General features: G+C 33.9%; 1 protein-coding gene across 1 annotated transcript; it reads right to left on the bottom strand.

Annotated features, from left to right (window-relative positions):
* Positions 1-1,074: 1,074 nt before the first annotated feature.
* On the bottom strand, positions 1,075-12,563 carry LOC103481809 (uncharacterized). The gene is made up of 24 exons (XM_081601016.1): positions 11,377-12,563; positions 7,959-8,012; positions 7,648-7,686; positions 6,905-6,928; positions 6,786-6,830; positions 6,661-6,711; positions 6,518-6,568; positions 6,032-6,076; positions 5,906-5,956; positions 5,254-5,304; positions 5,110-5,160; positions 4,950-5,000; positions 4,214-4,270; positions 4,086-4,139; positions 3,973-4,011; positions 3,783-3,860; positions 3,641-3,691; positions 3,530-3,556; positions 3,405-3,449; positions 2,657-2,698; positions 2,536-2,583; positions 2,408-2,446; positions 1,848-1,901; positions 1,075-1,280 (listed from the first exon to the last, which is right to left on the bottom strand). Exons 1-24 carry the CDS (start codon positions 11,441-11,443, stop codon positions 1,075-1,077), a joined length of 1,320 nt encoding a protein of 439 aa, XP_081457142.1. The 5' UTR covers positions 11,444-12,563.
* Positions 12,564-14,637: the final 2,074 nt, after the last annotated feature.

The raw sequence follows: 14,637 nt of genomic DNA, 5'->3' as shown, positions 1-14,637 counted from the left end.
GGCCCAACGTGTTGCACTTTCGTTCCTGATGAAACAGGAACTGGAGGAACCATTTCTGATGCTCTATATGAGCTGGAGGATCTTGAAAAAAAAAATAAATATGTGGAGAGTGGAACACGCGGCTCATCCTTTTTTGATTTGTTTTCATGGCTCATGTCTGGTCCATGGTGGACTTTACTGTTAAAGCTCATGACACCTATTCTGTTTGTTTCGGTTCTGTTCTGTCCTTTTAAGGGTTGCATTATTCCATACCTACGAAGTATGATGTTTAAGACAAGTAACACAACTGTTGTCAGTTATCAGCTAGCAAAGGCATCCTATGAGACGAATGAAGATGACTTGTTTTGAGATTCTGACGATTTTCTGTGCAATGATGATGTTCTGTAATCACTGAACGGATTAATTCATTTGCTGAATGATTCCTACACCAAAAATGTGAAAACAAGTGGTGTTAGGGATGAGAAAACTGCGTTTGATTTTTTGCTGTTTCTTTCTTTTGTTTTTGTTTATTTCATTTATTCATTATGATCATTGTGTAATTTCTATGTTTAGACTAGGACAAAAAATGTATATATTTTGCATTTCTTGGTTCTATTTTATTTCTTTTCTTTTCTATGCTTGGCTTTTGAATAAGGTTTACACACATGGTGAAATGATAAAAAGGGGGGAATGATAGAGATTTTATCATTTTGTTGTTACTTTAGTTCATATTCAGGTTAAAGTGTTCTCTTGTTTAAACTGTATGTGTGAACTGACCTGGAAGTCACAGCTGCCTGTTATCTTCATGTGAAACAGTTTGACCGAGATTTGAACCGGGCTCAGATCAGGGGCCAGATGTTAAATTGTTTTACGACCTTTGCTTTGTTTAGGTAAAATGTTTTACGACCTTTGCTGTTTTTCCTCTGCTGTCTATCTTGCCTATCCTCCCTCTTTGAAGTTTGAGAATAAAAGACAAGCTGTATCCAAAGAGAAGCAGAACGCTCTGTGAACAGCTCTGAGAAGCAGTTGACAGAGTCTTCTCCTTTTGCTTGCAGAAGTTTAGTCATAAATTCATATACGTTGTCTGTGGTTCTTTTATGTAGGTTCTAGGAAAATACCTATCAACGCAGGTGAAGCCAGGTTCTGGTACTTCTCGTTTGGGCCCAGGTAGTGAACGCCAGCGGTGGGACTGGAAGCAGCAGCCTGTTGCTGAGTCGGCAGGACTCGGCCTTTCAGGCCGTTTCCACCTGATGAAGCTGCTCCTCTTACAGATTGACCTTTTCCAGTCACCGACCCGAAACCTGGAAACCAGACATAAACGACAGAGCCACTTTACTGATGATATTTGACGTGAATAAGAGGTGACATGGTGGCCTTCCCACCGTCAAATGTAATAAAATTGGTGTCAAACATTTGTTGTGTTTGTGCAGCAAAATCTTTAAAAGATTACTAAATATTTTAAGAGGTCATGAAAGGTCAATCAGCCGTCGCACGCTCTTCAAATCAAACAAAATGGATGTCAATCAACTCTGTTTGTGCTGCTTTTGTTTTGAAGATATTAATAAAAGTTTAAAGGTCCAGCCTTACCCAAATCAAAACAGACTGGCCTCAAATGTTTGCTGTGTTTGTGCAGCAACAATTTTCATTTGAGCTGCTTTTGTTCCAGAAAACATTTAAGCATTTATTAATATCTTTAAAACAATAGTGGCACAAACAAAGAATTTTGCTGCACAAACGTTTGACACCAATTGTGTTCTATATAAAGACAGTGGTAGGAAAGCAGCAGAATAATTTTAGCTGTCTAATGACTCCTTTTGTTTGTTTTTTTTCCTAAATACCTCTTTTGCTATTGGCTAAAGGAGACTTACCCTCATGTTGGTGTTCGTGGCCCCCCAGCGCAGCAACACGTCCAACTCCAAGGCCTCATGGGAGAAATGAACACACAGTAAGGTTAAAAATATTAATTTTGGAGAAGTCAAAAATTATTTTACATTGCTTCCCTTCCAGAATGAGATGTTTTTAGGACTCTGTCACTTTAAACCCAGTAGCAGTAAAACCAGCTGACTAAACCTTCTAGAGTTCCACTACGGTTGCTAGGTGACGGGCTGGGCTTGGCTGAGGTTGCTAAGCAACGGTGTAGTGCCCGTACACTATGACTCAACATTTGGGAGGTTTTTGAAACAGCTCATTTTCCAGACAACAAAAAATTTGAATTTATTGCCAAAAAAATTGGCAATAATTTTTTTTATTTTTGCTATTAAAAAAATTGCAAAAATAATCGCAATTTTTTTATTTTTGCAATTATTTGGCAAAAAAAAAATTGCACATATTTTTTGCTGGGTGTCATTTCTATAATGTTTTTAGAAGCAATTAAGACCCAAATGGAAGTGTAAAAATGTTCAAAAAATTTATTTTTGGTGGTAATTACCATTCATCTGAGGACCAAATCCTTTCACAGCTCCATAACCTTGGGTTAAACAGACATAGTTAGCAAATGTTCGACACTATAAACCAGGAATGTTTAGGTCTCAATCGGATTAAAACAGAATCTGGTACCTTTATGGTTGGATCCAAACCCATTGGGAGTTGCTCCATTTGAATACCCTAAAGATCAAACGCATAAATAAAGCATCACCCAAAATAGTTTAAACTTTTAAATGTTTGAAACATGAGTTACCTAGTTGGGGTCCTAAAGCAGCTCCTGTGGTACTTCCATATCCTTCAATTATCAAATGAAATCAAATTACAGTACAATTGATAAAAAAAGACAACTTTGCTCAGTAGTTAAGATATTAATGCTCTTCTAAGCACTTCATAAATCATTAATGACTGTTTATTATACATTAATTAAGAGTGAGAAGACCTATATTATATCTAGAGTTGTTATATTTAGCATTTCAGGCTACCTTGTAAGCACAACAATCATTTGTAAATGTAATTTTTTAGCATATAGTCTCCTTCTCACCCTTATTTAATGCATAATAAACAGATTTGATTTATAAAGTGTTTATAGATGAATTAATAACATATCTCTAAACTATTTATTAGCCATCTATAAGGGGGGTCTTATTCTAAAGTAGTACCAAACATTTGCACAAAAATTTTATTTAGGTAAGATTTGGTAATATAATCTAAAACAGGAAAAGTTTATTATGTTCTAATGTCAGGCACTGAGGAATAAAAAAAAAACTGTTATACATTATTTTATAGTTTGTGAAAATATCTTCATTCAAGTGGATATTACTGTAATATATAAGGAATGTTGTTACTATTAGGTAACAAAATCCTTTAAAATAGGAAAATATATAATCATGAGTGAAACACGTGAAGAATGAAAATCAGTCAAATAAAAATGATTTAAAAAATCCTTAATTTGCAGCTGTACTGCTTCTGTGTATAAATAAAAACTGTGGCTGAATAATCACCTGCTTTAGCAGCCTTGGCAGCTCCAGTCCTTGAATTTGCAAACCCTAAATAGTTACAAACCAACAATAAGTATGATTAAATTCACCTTGTATATCTAATAATACTAATACATGAAGTAACTGACCATTTGGTGATCTGACTCCAGCACGACCTTTTGCAAGATAACAATTAAAATGTTAAAAATGTGTCACTGTTTGTAATTGTTTTGCTACATACTTAAGTATACAATATTTACCATTGGATTGTGAACCTTGTCCATTGGATGCACCAGCGGAAGCACTGTAACCTAAAATATTAACATTATTAAACTGTGCTGTTCAGAAAAACATGGAAACAGTTGAAAAAAAAAACAGTTTTTGCTCAACAGAATCAACAACCTTTCATTGGTCCCTTTACGCCATTTCCATACAGAGATCCCAGACCCAAACCAGCTCCACCATAACCTCCACTGAAACCTTTAAACACGTTTTACACACAAGAAGTACCTTAATAAATTATTTATACTCCTTGTTTTCCACATATTGTCATGCATTTCACTGGGATTTTAGGTGAAGGATCAATACGCACCTTTAGTTGGATGAGTTCTGTAATCATTACCACCATACACTGAAACAAACAAAAAAAAGTTTTTACAAGTGTGTTATTTTGGTCGACTCAGCACTTAGTAATTAACTACTCACCATTCCCTTGGTCTCTGGCAGGATGGGGGCCTCTGATCTGTCCCATTCCCACAGCTGGGCAGAGGAACATTTTTAAAGGTTTAGTCAAACAGTTTTGAGTTATTGGACAAAGAATTAGACAACATTACCTGGACTATAATGAGGTCGGCCATATCCCTTCAGGTAGTTCCCTCCATGTCCCTGACCTGTGAAACAAGGGTCAAAGATGAAGGTCAACACATAACAGACAAAAAAAACAAACTACGGCTGCAACTGAGCTAAAGATTAATCAACTATTCTGATGATTAATCAGATAAACAAATTGGCACATTCTTCCGATTTTTCATTTAAGCCTTTTTTTAAACATTGGAAATACATCAAAACATGTAAAGAATTCCATTTATAAATAAGAAAAAAGCATTTTTACTTCCTAAAATGCAAAAACTTGGCACTCCTTTAGTGTAGGCTTCATCATTTATTGCAAAGGATACAAAAAACATAATCCTAATATCAACATGTGAAAAGTAAAGTGTAGGGCTGATCTAGTCATTACTTTTAGATTAACCAATTAATGATTGGAGAACAATAGGTGCTTTTTTATCGATTTTTTACAGAGTTTGGACCTGGTAAAGCTGAAACTAGCAAAAAGGTGTCTTTTTTATCTTAACTGCAAAATGCATATATATATTCTTGTAGAGCTTTTGGCTCAATTTCTCCAATGTGTTGTTCTTTCAGAAAATTACCTCTTTTGAGTCTGAATTTGAGTCAGTTAATGGTTAATCAAGTACTAAATTAGTTAATTATGTTAATAATCGATTAATCACGATTAATCATTTCAGCAACACAAAAACATGTTTATGACTATGTTTTATGTTTTTTTCTTACCATTTGGCCTTGCTCCGTTGCTACTGGACGCTCCAGCTACAAGTCTTTGACCTGAGGAATGATTGGTGTATTTAACATTTAACAGTATTTATATTTAACTTCCAAACTGTCTTAAACTTTATTTTGGAGTTATATTTAAACTCAGTGCTGTCTAAAATACCGTTGTCTTTAGTGCCTTGTCCTCCATATCCACCGGCTTGAGCCCCGTAACCTGAAACAGTTGCATTCTTCAATGTAAGAGGACATTTTGGTGCTTTTTATTATTACAAAAACATTTAAATACAATCAAATACATATTTCATACCATTGCCTTTATCTCCTTGCCCACCGTACGCTGCAGCATGAGCACCGTAACCTGCAAAACAAATATTTCCAACTATATAAAAATTCCAACCAATCACGTCCAAACCACAACAAAGAAGAGGAAACTGGGAGCTGTGAAATAAATATTAATTTAAACCAAAACAGCCAGAAAAATATGACAAAAAAAAAAAAAAAACAGGTTTAAAAATGTTAAATTTATTCAGAGTAATTAAACTAAAATGTAACTTTTTGGCCTCAATCATAAATGGTAGATTTACCATTTACCAACCCAAAGCAACCATTGACATGGAAGGTTTATGTTTTGAAACCATGAATTATCTGAAAATATTAGAGAATTTGCTCATTAACCTGGAAGCTGAACTAAGGGGTGGGATGTACGTTTCAAGAAAACAGCGATCCAAAATACATCAAATAAATTAGGAAAAAGTTTCTGTGGAGTTTCTCAGTCTCCTGACCTCCATGTCACTGAACGTTTCTGTTCGTATCATGATTTAAAAAGAGCAAACGAAAATAAGTATGAGTGGAAGAAAGAAAGTTTTTCTCAGTTAAATATGCAAAAAAAAGAATTGTGCCAAACTTATGTGTCTACTCTGAATAAATCTTGGATTTTGCATCAACACAAGTTGAAATACCGTTGTCTTTGGTTGCTTGTCCTAAATATCTACCAGCTGGAGCCTCATAGCCTGCAACAGGAGTAACAACTAATTAAACGGAGTTTCCTTAATGGCTCTTTGTGTGACTTTAATAAGCTATACAACCTTTGATTTGTTGTAGAGTGGTTGGTCCAGATATAACTCCATACCCTGGAATAAACACACAATGATTTTAATGTCTGAATACAGTCAAAACATTAAAAAAGCTGAAATATGTATTCAGTGATGTTTCCTCTTATAGTAGAAGCAAATGAAACAGAGGATAACATTAAATACTTGTTCCTTGGTAAGCAAAAAAACTACCACAGGACAAATGGCTTTACTGTTTGGAATAACAAATTTAATCTGCAGCTTTCATAGAAGTAAAACTAAAGTTGTCCTAACACAAGTCTAAAGTTTTCTCAGCTGACCCGATTTAAAAAAACACTGAAATCCTATAACAAGAAGTACTTTTCCAAAAGTATCTTTGCTTGAAATATTAATCTCTGCTGGTACTTTCAACCTTTTGCATTCAAAATCGTTAAAGCCCAAATATACTTTAACATTTCCTAACTCATATTTAGTTATTTGTAGTTAAAGTGTTTGCCGTACCGTTGCCTTTTCTTCCAAATCCACTTTGTGAAGCAGCTGCAGCACCGTTACCTAAAACAGACAACGCCGCAGCTTCTCATCACTCATGACTGTTATAAACACTAGTGTTCGAACCCAACATCTAACCAACTTTCCAAAAATACCGTTGCCTTTAGATGCTTGTCTGCCATATCCACCGGCTTGAGCACCAAAACCTGAGATGGAAACAAAACATTTAAATCAATTCTTTTCTGTTAAAATGCGACTTTGTTAAAGCGAGTCTCACCACCTTTCATTTTTTGTAGATTTGCTGGTCCGGCTTTTGCTCCATATCCTGCAAAAACAATAAGAGAATAGTGTAAACTAAACTAATTATTTCCACAAGAAAGAGACACAGTCTGTATTTACCGTTAGCGGCTCCAGTTCTTCCTCCTGGAGTGAAAACAAATCCAAATAAAACGAAAAAAGCAGTGCTTCTAATTGGAATTATACAATACTAACATCATTTAATCTATAGTTTAGTCATTTCCATGAACGATTCTAGAGCTTCTTTAGCAAACCACAAAACTGCCGAAACACTGAATTTCTTTAAATCAAGGCTGAAAACCCACCTGTTAATTAGCTGTAAGTAAAACATTGATCAACAGATGTAATGTTTATTTCTTGTTTCATAATTTGTGATTGTATGATGTAAAGCACTTTGAACTGCCTTGTTGTTGAAATGTGTTTAAAATAAATTTTAATTTGATTTAAAGAATGTGGAACAGCAGGTTTGTTTCACTAAGGTCATATTTTTACATTTTAAAAAATAAAACACCCTTATTTGTTGAAAATAATGGATAAAGTTGTCATAACTAGTCAGTCCAAGTCTTGGATCGAACTTTCAAATCGTTTAATATTGGTGGATATCAAAAATTAATTAGTTTTTTGTTTTAAATATCTGAAATACTGCCAAACTACAGGCGTGGCCTTTCCTCTGTTATCCAGTTTTCACTTCGCACCGTAGCGAAATCTTAAACTGCTACTACGCCAGTTACTCAACAGATTGTTGCTAGGTAACCATAGAATGAGTGAGTTGCTAGGCAACCAAAGAACGAGTGAGTGAGTCGATTTCACCAACTTTGCTTACAGAATGAACAGGAAAAACTTACCATTTATTCCAACTCCTTTGTTCACCCCAGCTCCATAACCTTTTAAATAAAAGAATTAAATATGTGGTGAGACATTTGATGCTAAAGTTAGTAAGATAAATAAATTACAATTATTATATTTTTGTCTATACTTTGATTTTTCGGGTTTAAACTTAAAAAAAAAAAAGAGCATTTCAACCTGCAGTGTTATTTAGTTTTCACACTGACCCATTCCTTTGTCCCAATGACCGGCCAAAAAAATAAAATAAAATAAATATCTTAAATAAGTGAAAAATATGAGTTTGAAGCTGCATCAAGTGGTTTTGCTTTACCTTTCGATGGGATCAGGAATGATGCCGCCCTGCCGCCGTTCTGAGGCGCATTTCCTGGAAGAGTTAGGAATCATAATTAACTGAATCTAAGCTGTGATCCATCCAAAAGCAAATCAAAAGAAGAGATTATCTATTTTAACACCAAAGAGTCTGAAGGGATCACCATTAGGTCAGACGCTCCATAAGAGGAACTATAACCTTCAACATCACAAAATAAATCTGTTAAAATCTGAGATGTAATAAAATTTACAAGTTCAGCCTGATGCAGTGAAGATAGATGAAGATGGATGGATATAAAATACCTAAAGTATTTTATACTTTAGGTATAAAAATATTTTTATAATTAAAGCATTTTTCTACTTTGGGTATAAAAAGTATAAAAATTAATGATTTCTAGAGATGAACAAACATTTTGACCTCTTATATTTTATTCACTTTTCAGTCATTTAGAACGTCGATGTGCATTAATGTTTTTTTACTGTCGACAAAAAAGCTAAACTTTCCTCTCACATTTTATTTAATTTTGTTTATTTGATTTGGGACATTGTGCATTAATAACAATTTTGAATATCATCAATAAAAATTACAGCCAAAGTTGATTTCCATTGTTTGCCCCCAAGCTAAATATTACAGGCTGAGTGACAAATCAAATTAATACATGTAGAAATAAAAATAGAAATATTTTGGATTGATTTTTAGTGTAAAATTTCAATAAACTTTCACTATAATACAAAAAAAGTCCTTTCTCACCAATATTTTTTTAATAATTCTGTTAAAAATCTATTATTTTAACTCTTTATTCCAGCAAACATTCATTATCTCTTTAAGTAATTTTATATATTCCTTGAAGAATATATAATTGGAGAAATTATATATTCAATTTCTCCAATTTAAAATGTTTTGTACTGAAGTGTCCAAAACCGACAAAACAATCTTGAAATTCGATTCTGGAAAAGCACCAAATATCTACGGGAACCCAGATTAACTGCAATAATGCTGGTGAGGATCTTTCTCTGTAAAAATTACATGTTATTTTATCTGTTTGTGCTTTTAAAATAACAGGATTTACAGTTAAAGGCCTGAATTTACTTCTCCAGTTTGTGATTTAAAACTAAAGCTTAAAAGTTTCCCTTTTAAGGAATTTGCTGATTAGTGAAAAATGAAGCTTAATTTATGTATGGAGTCATTTTTTTGTCAAAGATTTGAAGGAATCCTTGAAAGTATTGGAGTGACTGTCTGAGCGCAGTAAAACCGTCCTCCTCTCACAAACAGATGCTACATTTAGACTGCTGCTGCCACTGAAAACTGCCTCTGATTGCACAAACCAAACCCAGATCAGAAACACAGAGGGAAGATTTACGGCCGCTCCTCATCTAACGCCGGAACCGTAGGGAGGTTGGTCGTTTGCACATCGTCGTTCTCAGATTTCAATTTCACACGACTGTTTGAAATTTGACAGACAAACTCAACCAGCTCACTGCAAAAACACAAAATCTTACCAAGCATTTTTGTCTAATTTCTACTGCAAATAACTTAGAAAACTTGAATTAAGCCAAAACTAAAAGTAACTTTTCAGAAAGAAATAAGAGTTTGTTTTAAGTCAATAAGTCCTTAAGACTGATTTTAAAAAATTACTAGTTCCATTGGCAGATTATTTCACTAAGACATTTTTCCCATGTTATAAGTGAAAGAATGTGACAAGTCAGAATTCTCCCAAAAAAAGTCAGAATTCTGCGAAAAGTTAATTATGCAAATAAAGTCAGAATTTTACCAAAAGAAAGACTGAATTCTACAAAAAATTCTGAATTCTGCAAGAGTCGGAATTTTACCAAATACAGTCAGTTATGAGGAAAAGTCAGAATTCTACAACAAAATTCTACGAAAAAGTCAGAATTTTATCAAAAAGTAAGAATTCTCCAAAAGGAGTCAGAATTCTGCAAAAGAGTCAGAATTCTGCAAAAAGTTTATTATGTGAATAAAGTCAAAATTTTACCAAAAAAAAGTCTGAATTCTAATGAAAAAAGGTGAATTCTGACTTGAAAGTCAGATTTTTTACTTTTTGTGGTCCTAATCATCTTCCATATCCTGCTTAGTTTTACTGGGATTTTATTTGACAAACCAACACAAAGTCCAACAGAACCATCAACTCCATCAGCTCCAGCCTCATAACTCACTCTGAGGATTTCACCTTCCCGCTACAGTGGAGCAGACGTGTAAAAACATGTGCGGACACATTTCACCCTCAGACTATAATCCATTCAGCTGGAAATTTCCCAGTTACTTTGACAGGCTGGTGAAAATCTGACACAGTTCCTCTGCTGAACATCTGAGCAAACAGCTTCAGGTTTCGTGGTTTTCATTTGTCATCGTGGCATTTCTTTCAAAAAACGATCAGCATTGCAAGTAAACTAATAAAACCACAGAATTTATATACAAAAATGTCACATTTTTGTAGCATTTAAGTTGGACATTAAATGATATTTTTACTACACTTTAAGCAATTTAGACAATATTTTTATTGTACAATTTGATTGTGAACTAACGGAAGAGTGAATCGGAGGGTAAAGAAAAAAACCTCCAAAAACATTAAATCTGTTAATTCACAAGAAAAACACATAAATGCAACAAAGCATAGTTTTAAATCAATATGTTTAAAAACGTGTTAAATTAGAAGGTAGCAAAAGGTTTGAGGACTTAAAAAGCTAAAAGACATTCTAAAAAAACTACCTGTAAAATATCATGAGAGAAATAAATTGTCAGAATGATTGAAGAAACTGAAAAATATGTGACTGAATTACAAGTTTTTTTTTTAGTCAAAACATTTGGAAATAATCCTCAGAAGACTTAACTTTTTAGAAAAGTGCAATTAAATTGCAATGTAATTATTGTATATTAATGTATAAATTAGAATTGATTTGTAATTCTCAAAAATTAAGTCATAAGCCAAACATGTGAATCTACAAATAAAAACAAAAAAAAAAAATTTCCACAAAATAATTGATCTAAACGTTTGAAAAAAAAACTGAAAATGTCTGTACTTCAAAAGTTGAAAATTTTCTACTTTGGAAACTCAGAAAAATTCCAAAAGTCAAAAATGTTCATTTTTGAGCTCAGTTGTTTGTTTTATAGAAAGATTCTGAAATTAATGTAAAAATATATGATTTTTTTTCCTTTAAATTTTTTTTACTTTTGGAGCTCAGAAATGTCCGTGTTTTTTTATAGAAGATTTCTGAAATCAATCTGAAACTTTTTGAGTGTTTTAGTGGAACTTTTTTCAACCTACAATGGCTCTACTAAACCATTGCGTATTTTAACACTTTGATGCTGAAACCTAAATTTCCCCATTGAGAAACAAAAATTATTTCTATTCTGTCTGGTTGGTTGATAAAAACAGATATTCATATGTGCAGAAACTCACCGCCTGTGTGTGCAGCCTGCACCAAACAAAGAACCAGAACTCCCTGAAGGACAAGCCGACCCGCCATGTTGGACGTGGAAAGAAAACCCGGGTTTAGACCCCAGCAGGATAGGAAAGGTGGAGAAGTGGGAGAGGTTCCCGGGTCGGTAGGGGCTAATATTCAGCCCGGGGAGCCCGTCCTCTCCAGATCCTCCCCTGCTTGTTGTGAGATGCACCCAAGGAGAACAAACATTGGATAATTACTTCAAATCCATCACCACTTCACTGAAGAACTGAGGATTGGCTGTTTGCTGTATTAGTTTGAAAGAATTATATGTAAATAATAAGGTCTTTGTAAACCTGTGTAAAACTTGCTGGTGAATGCTATGAATCAAATTTGTTTCATTTTTACAGTAGCATAATTGTGTTCTGTAAATGTTCATAATGTTTGCATTTTGTGTTGGGTAGTATCAGAGTTACTACCCAACACTCATAAGCCCACTTAAATTACATTTACTTGAGCAACATTTTTGAAAACAATTTACTTGTAGGATTATTTTTACTACACTGTACTTTTTACTTTTACTTGAGTAATTTAATTATGAAGTATCGCTCCTCTTACTTGAGTAAAATTTCTGGTTTCTCTACCCACTGAATGAAAAACAAATTCACCAGACACAGATCTGCAGTTTGTGTTAAAGGTTCATAAGTTTCAAATTAAAACAAACTGAAAATTTTTCTTTTGCCTGATTTTGTTATATTTTATATGAATAATTTTCATTTTTATCCTTAAAATACCAAAAGTTCCACTTAACTTTAGATTTTGGTCCATCTAATGCCATTTTTTAAATATTAAATGATTGATAATATGATCAGTTACTCAGTATTGAGTAGACTTTTTACCAAATACTTTTTTACAAGAGTAATTTCTTGGACGACTACTTTTTACTTTTGAGTGCAAAGACTTCCTTCTTGAGTACAATTTTTAGGTTCTCTACTCACATCTGATGTTAGGGAATAACATTTCTTTTAAGAGTTACAGAATTTCGGTTAGCTTTTATAACCGGGGCTGAACATCGGAATTACAGCAAACATTATATAATGTTAAGATACCGGCTAATATTAGCTCTACAGCAATGACATCTTGCTAGCGGACAAAATATCAGCTAGCAGTAATATTCTTTTCACAAAATACCATAATAGGTTCATCTTACTTGTGAAACGTTATCCACCGAGCCCTCACGTCAATAGTCCGTCGATTTTAACAAAAATATCCCGCAGTACTGGGACATCTTCTGCTATGTCGTTTAGCCAAGTGGGCAGGACAACCGCTCCAAGATGGCGGCAGTATTTCCTGCGACCGATGGCAAAGTCGATAAACTTCGTTTGCATTAGTTCTTACAAACATAATTTAAAGCTTTACTTTCAGTGAGCGAACACCACTTTTAATTTATTTGGAGTCACGGGCGCTCAATATAACGTTGATTTTATACAAACTTACAAGTTTATTATAAAAACATTTCCACCAAATCTTTAGTACTGTGACAGCGAGAAGCGGCCATGTTGAAACTGAAGCCAGCCTATCAAGTTATAACTAGGGATAGTCACAGTTTCTCCCAGTAGAAATCAGATTTTAGAGGTTGAGTTTCTGACTGGGAAGTTCCAGTTCCGAATACAACTGGAAGGCAGCATAAAACTACATCCACCGCTAGCAATTTTATCTTGGTCATCCAAACTTATGCTGTAATTCTAACCATATTTACTGATAAAGCTCCTATATGTTGCCAAAAAGACATTTTTGAGTAAGGTGTGCATCATTTCAAGTGTACTTATATTTTTGCGCAAGAAACTAGACCAAAAATATTTAAATATTAACTTGTCCTTGATAAAAACTTAATTGTAGCTTATGTAAACTTATCCCAACTGTACTTTTCTAGTTTCCTGGAGCAGCTAGCTGTGCTATAAGGCTGTTAGCTTACGAATAAATTCAAATATCACATGCTTGCGATATATTTGTACACATTTGAGAAATATTTTCTATATTGGACTTGAAGTTGAGTTAAATACCATTGATATTGATATGTATAGATCCAATATTAGTAATTTGATAAATAGATTAATGAAAACCAGTTATGTAGCAAATATGCATTATGCATTTTTGTCACCAAAACATGATAGTGCTGTATGAAACCAGATAGAGCAATTTATTTCAGACTGTAGGTTTTCTGTGGTGCTGTCCAAGTTTTCCTTTGGTGCAGTTAAAGCTAAAAGTGGGTAAAAAGAGAAAGATGTCTCACCTTTCACATAGATTCCTCACCTGAAGTCCAAATCCTATTCTTATGAGGTCAAGCAGGGGTCAATGTCTCACTTCCCTGTCCAACTGGATCTCTCACTTACTTGGCATCTAAACAGACCCGACCATCTGGCTACAAATACGAGTTTCAATTCTTGATTATGCTGCTTCAGATCCCTCTGCCTGGTCAGTTCATAAGAAAGCAGTTGGTTGAATGTAAGGAACATTTGAGCTAATAAACTTGTATGGACACAAAGTGGTACAAATATTACATTAGTTTCTGATTTGATGGTAAACCTGGACATTCTTCAGTCACTACTACAAACCTTTAAGCTTTAAGATGCGATTTCAAATGTTTTCAGTTGAGCAAGGTTTCACTTTTTAAAATTTTTTTGCTGCGTTTCATTCTCATTTCCTTTTACATTAATCTGTCCGATATTCTACACACAAATACCCCATAAACAGTTTGAGATTATTCCTTCTTTATAAAAATGGCACCATTTCCAAGTTGGAGTTGCGATTTTTGCCCACTCAATTTTTGACACATGAGAAGCAAGATTTCTCATTTCTAGTGCAAATTTCTTGGTACACTTGAAATAAAACTTAACTTTTCAGCAAGATATAAGCTCGTTTTAGATCAATAATTAGTTAAAAGTACTAGTTCCACTGGCAGATTTGAACATTTTCACCTTGGATGGGGGGAAAAAAAAAAAAAAAAAAAACGCTAGTGGGACTGGTCATTTTTCATCAATATTAAGGAATCATTTACCTAAAACAAGCTTTTAGGTTATTTCAAGTGTACCAAGATATTTGCACAAGAAACTACCCAGAAATACTTAAGATTTTGTGAATATGCAGTGAAGTCTTTTTAGTCTCAGAGAAAAATGAGAATTTTTCTTCCCTGTAGGTCTCAGTTCTCATTCAAGCAATCAATGTCCAGAAACCCAAAACCTAAATTAGCACCAAGCTCAGCCTTCATATCAGTTTTA

The sequence above is a fragment of the Poecilia reticulata genome, chromosome 19 (assembly GCF_904066995.2).
Source record: "Poecilia reticulata chromosome 19, P_reticulata-male-v2, whole genome shotgun sequence".
Classification (NCBI taxonomy): Eukaryota; Metazoa; Chordata; class Actinopteri; order Cyprinodontiformes; family Poeciliidae; genus Poecilia; species Poecilia reticulata.
The sequence above is the reverse complement of the archived record's forward strand: the minus strand, read 5'-3'. Positions and strand labels throughout refer to the sequence as shown.

What these genes read in the sequence shown, in the direction of transcription:
- LOC103481809 (XM_081601016.1), bottom strand. Translation starts at nt 11,443, where the DNA reads ATGGCGGGTCGGCTTGTCCTTCAGGGAGTTCTGGTTCTTTGTTTGGTG. An exon ending in ACAAGCAACCAAAGACAACG is followed by an intron (nt 5,305 to 5,905) that starts GTATTTCAACTT and finishes TTTGTTTTGCAG; the next exon opens with GTTACGGTGCTCATGCTGCA. An exon ending in ACAAGGTTCACAATCCAATG is followed by an intron (nt 3,557 to 3,640) that starts GTAAATATTGTA and finishes ATCTTGCAAAAG; the next exon opens with GTCGTGCTGGAGTCAGATCA.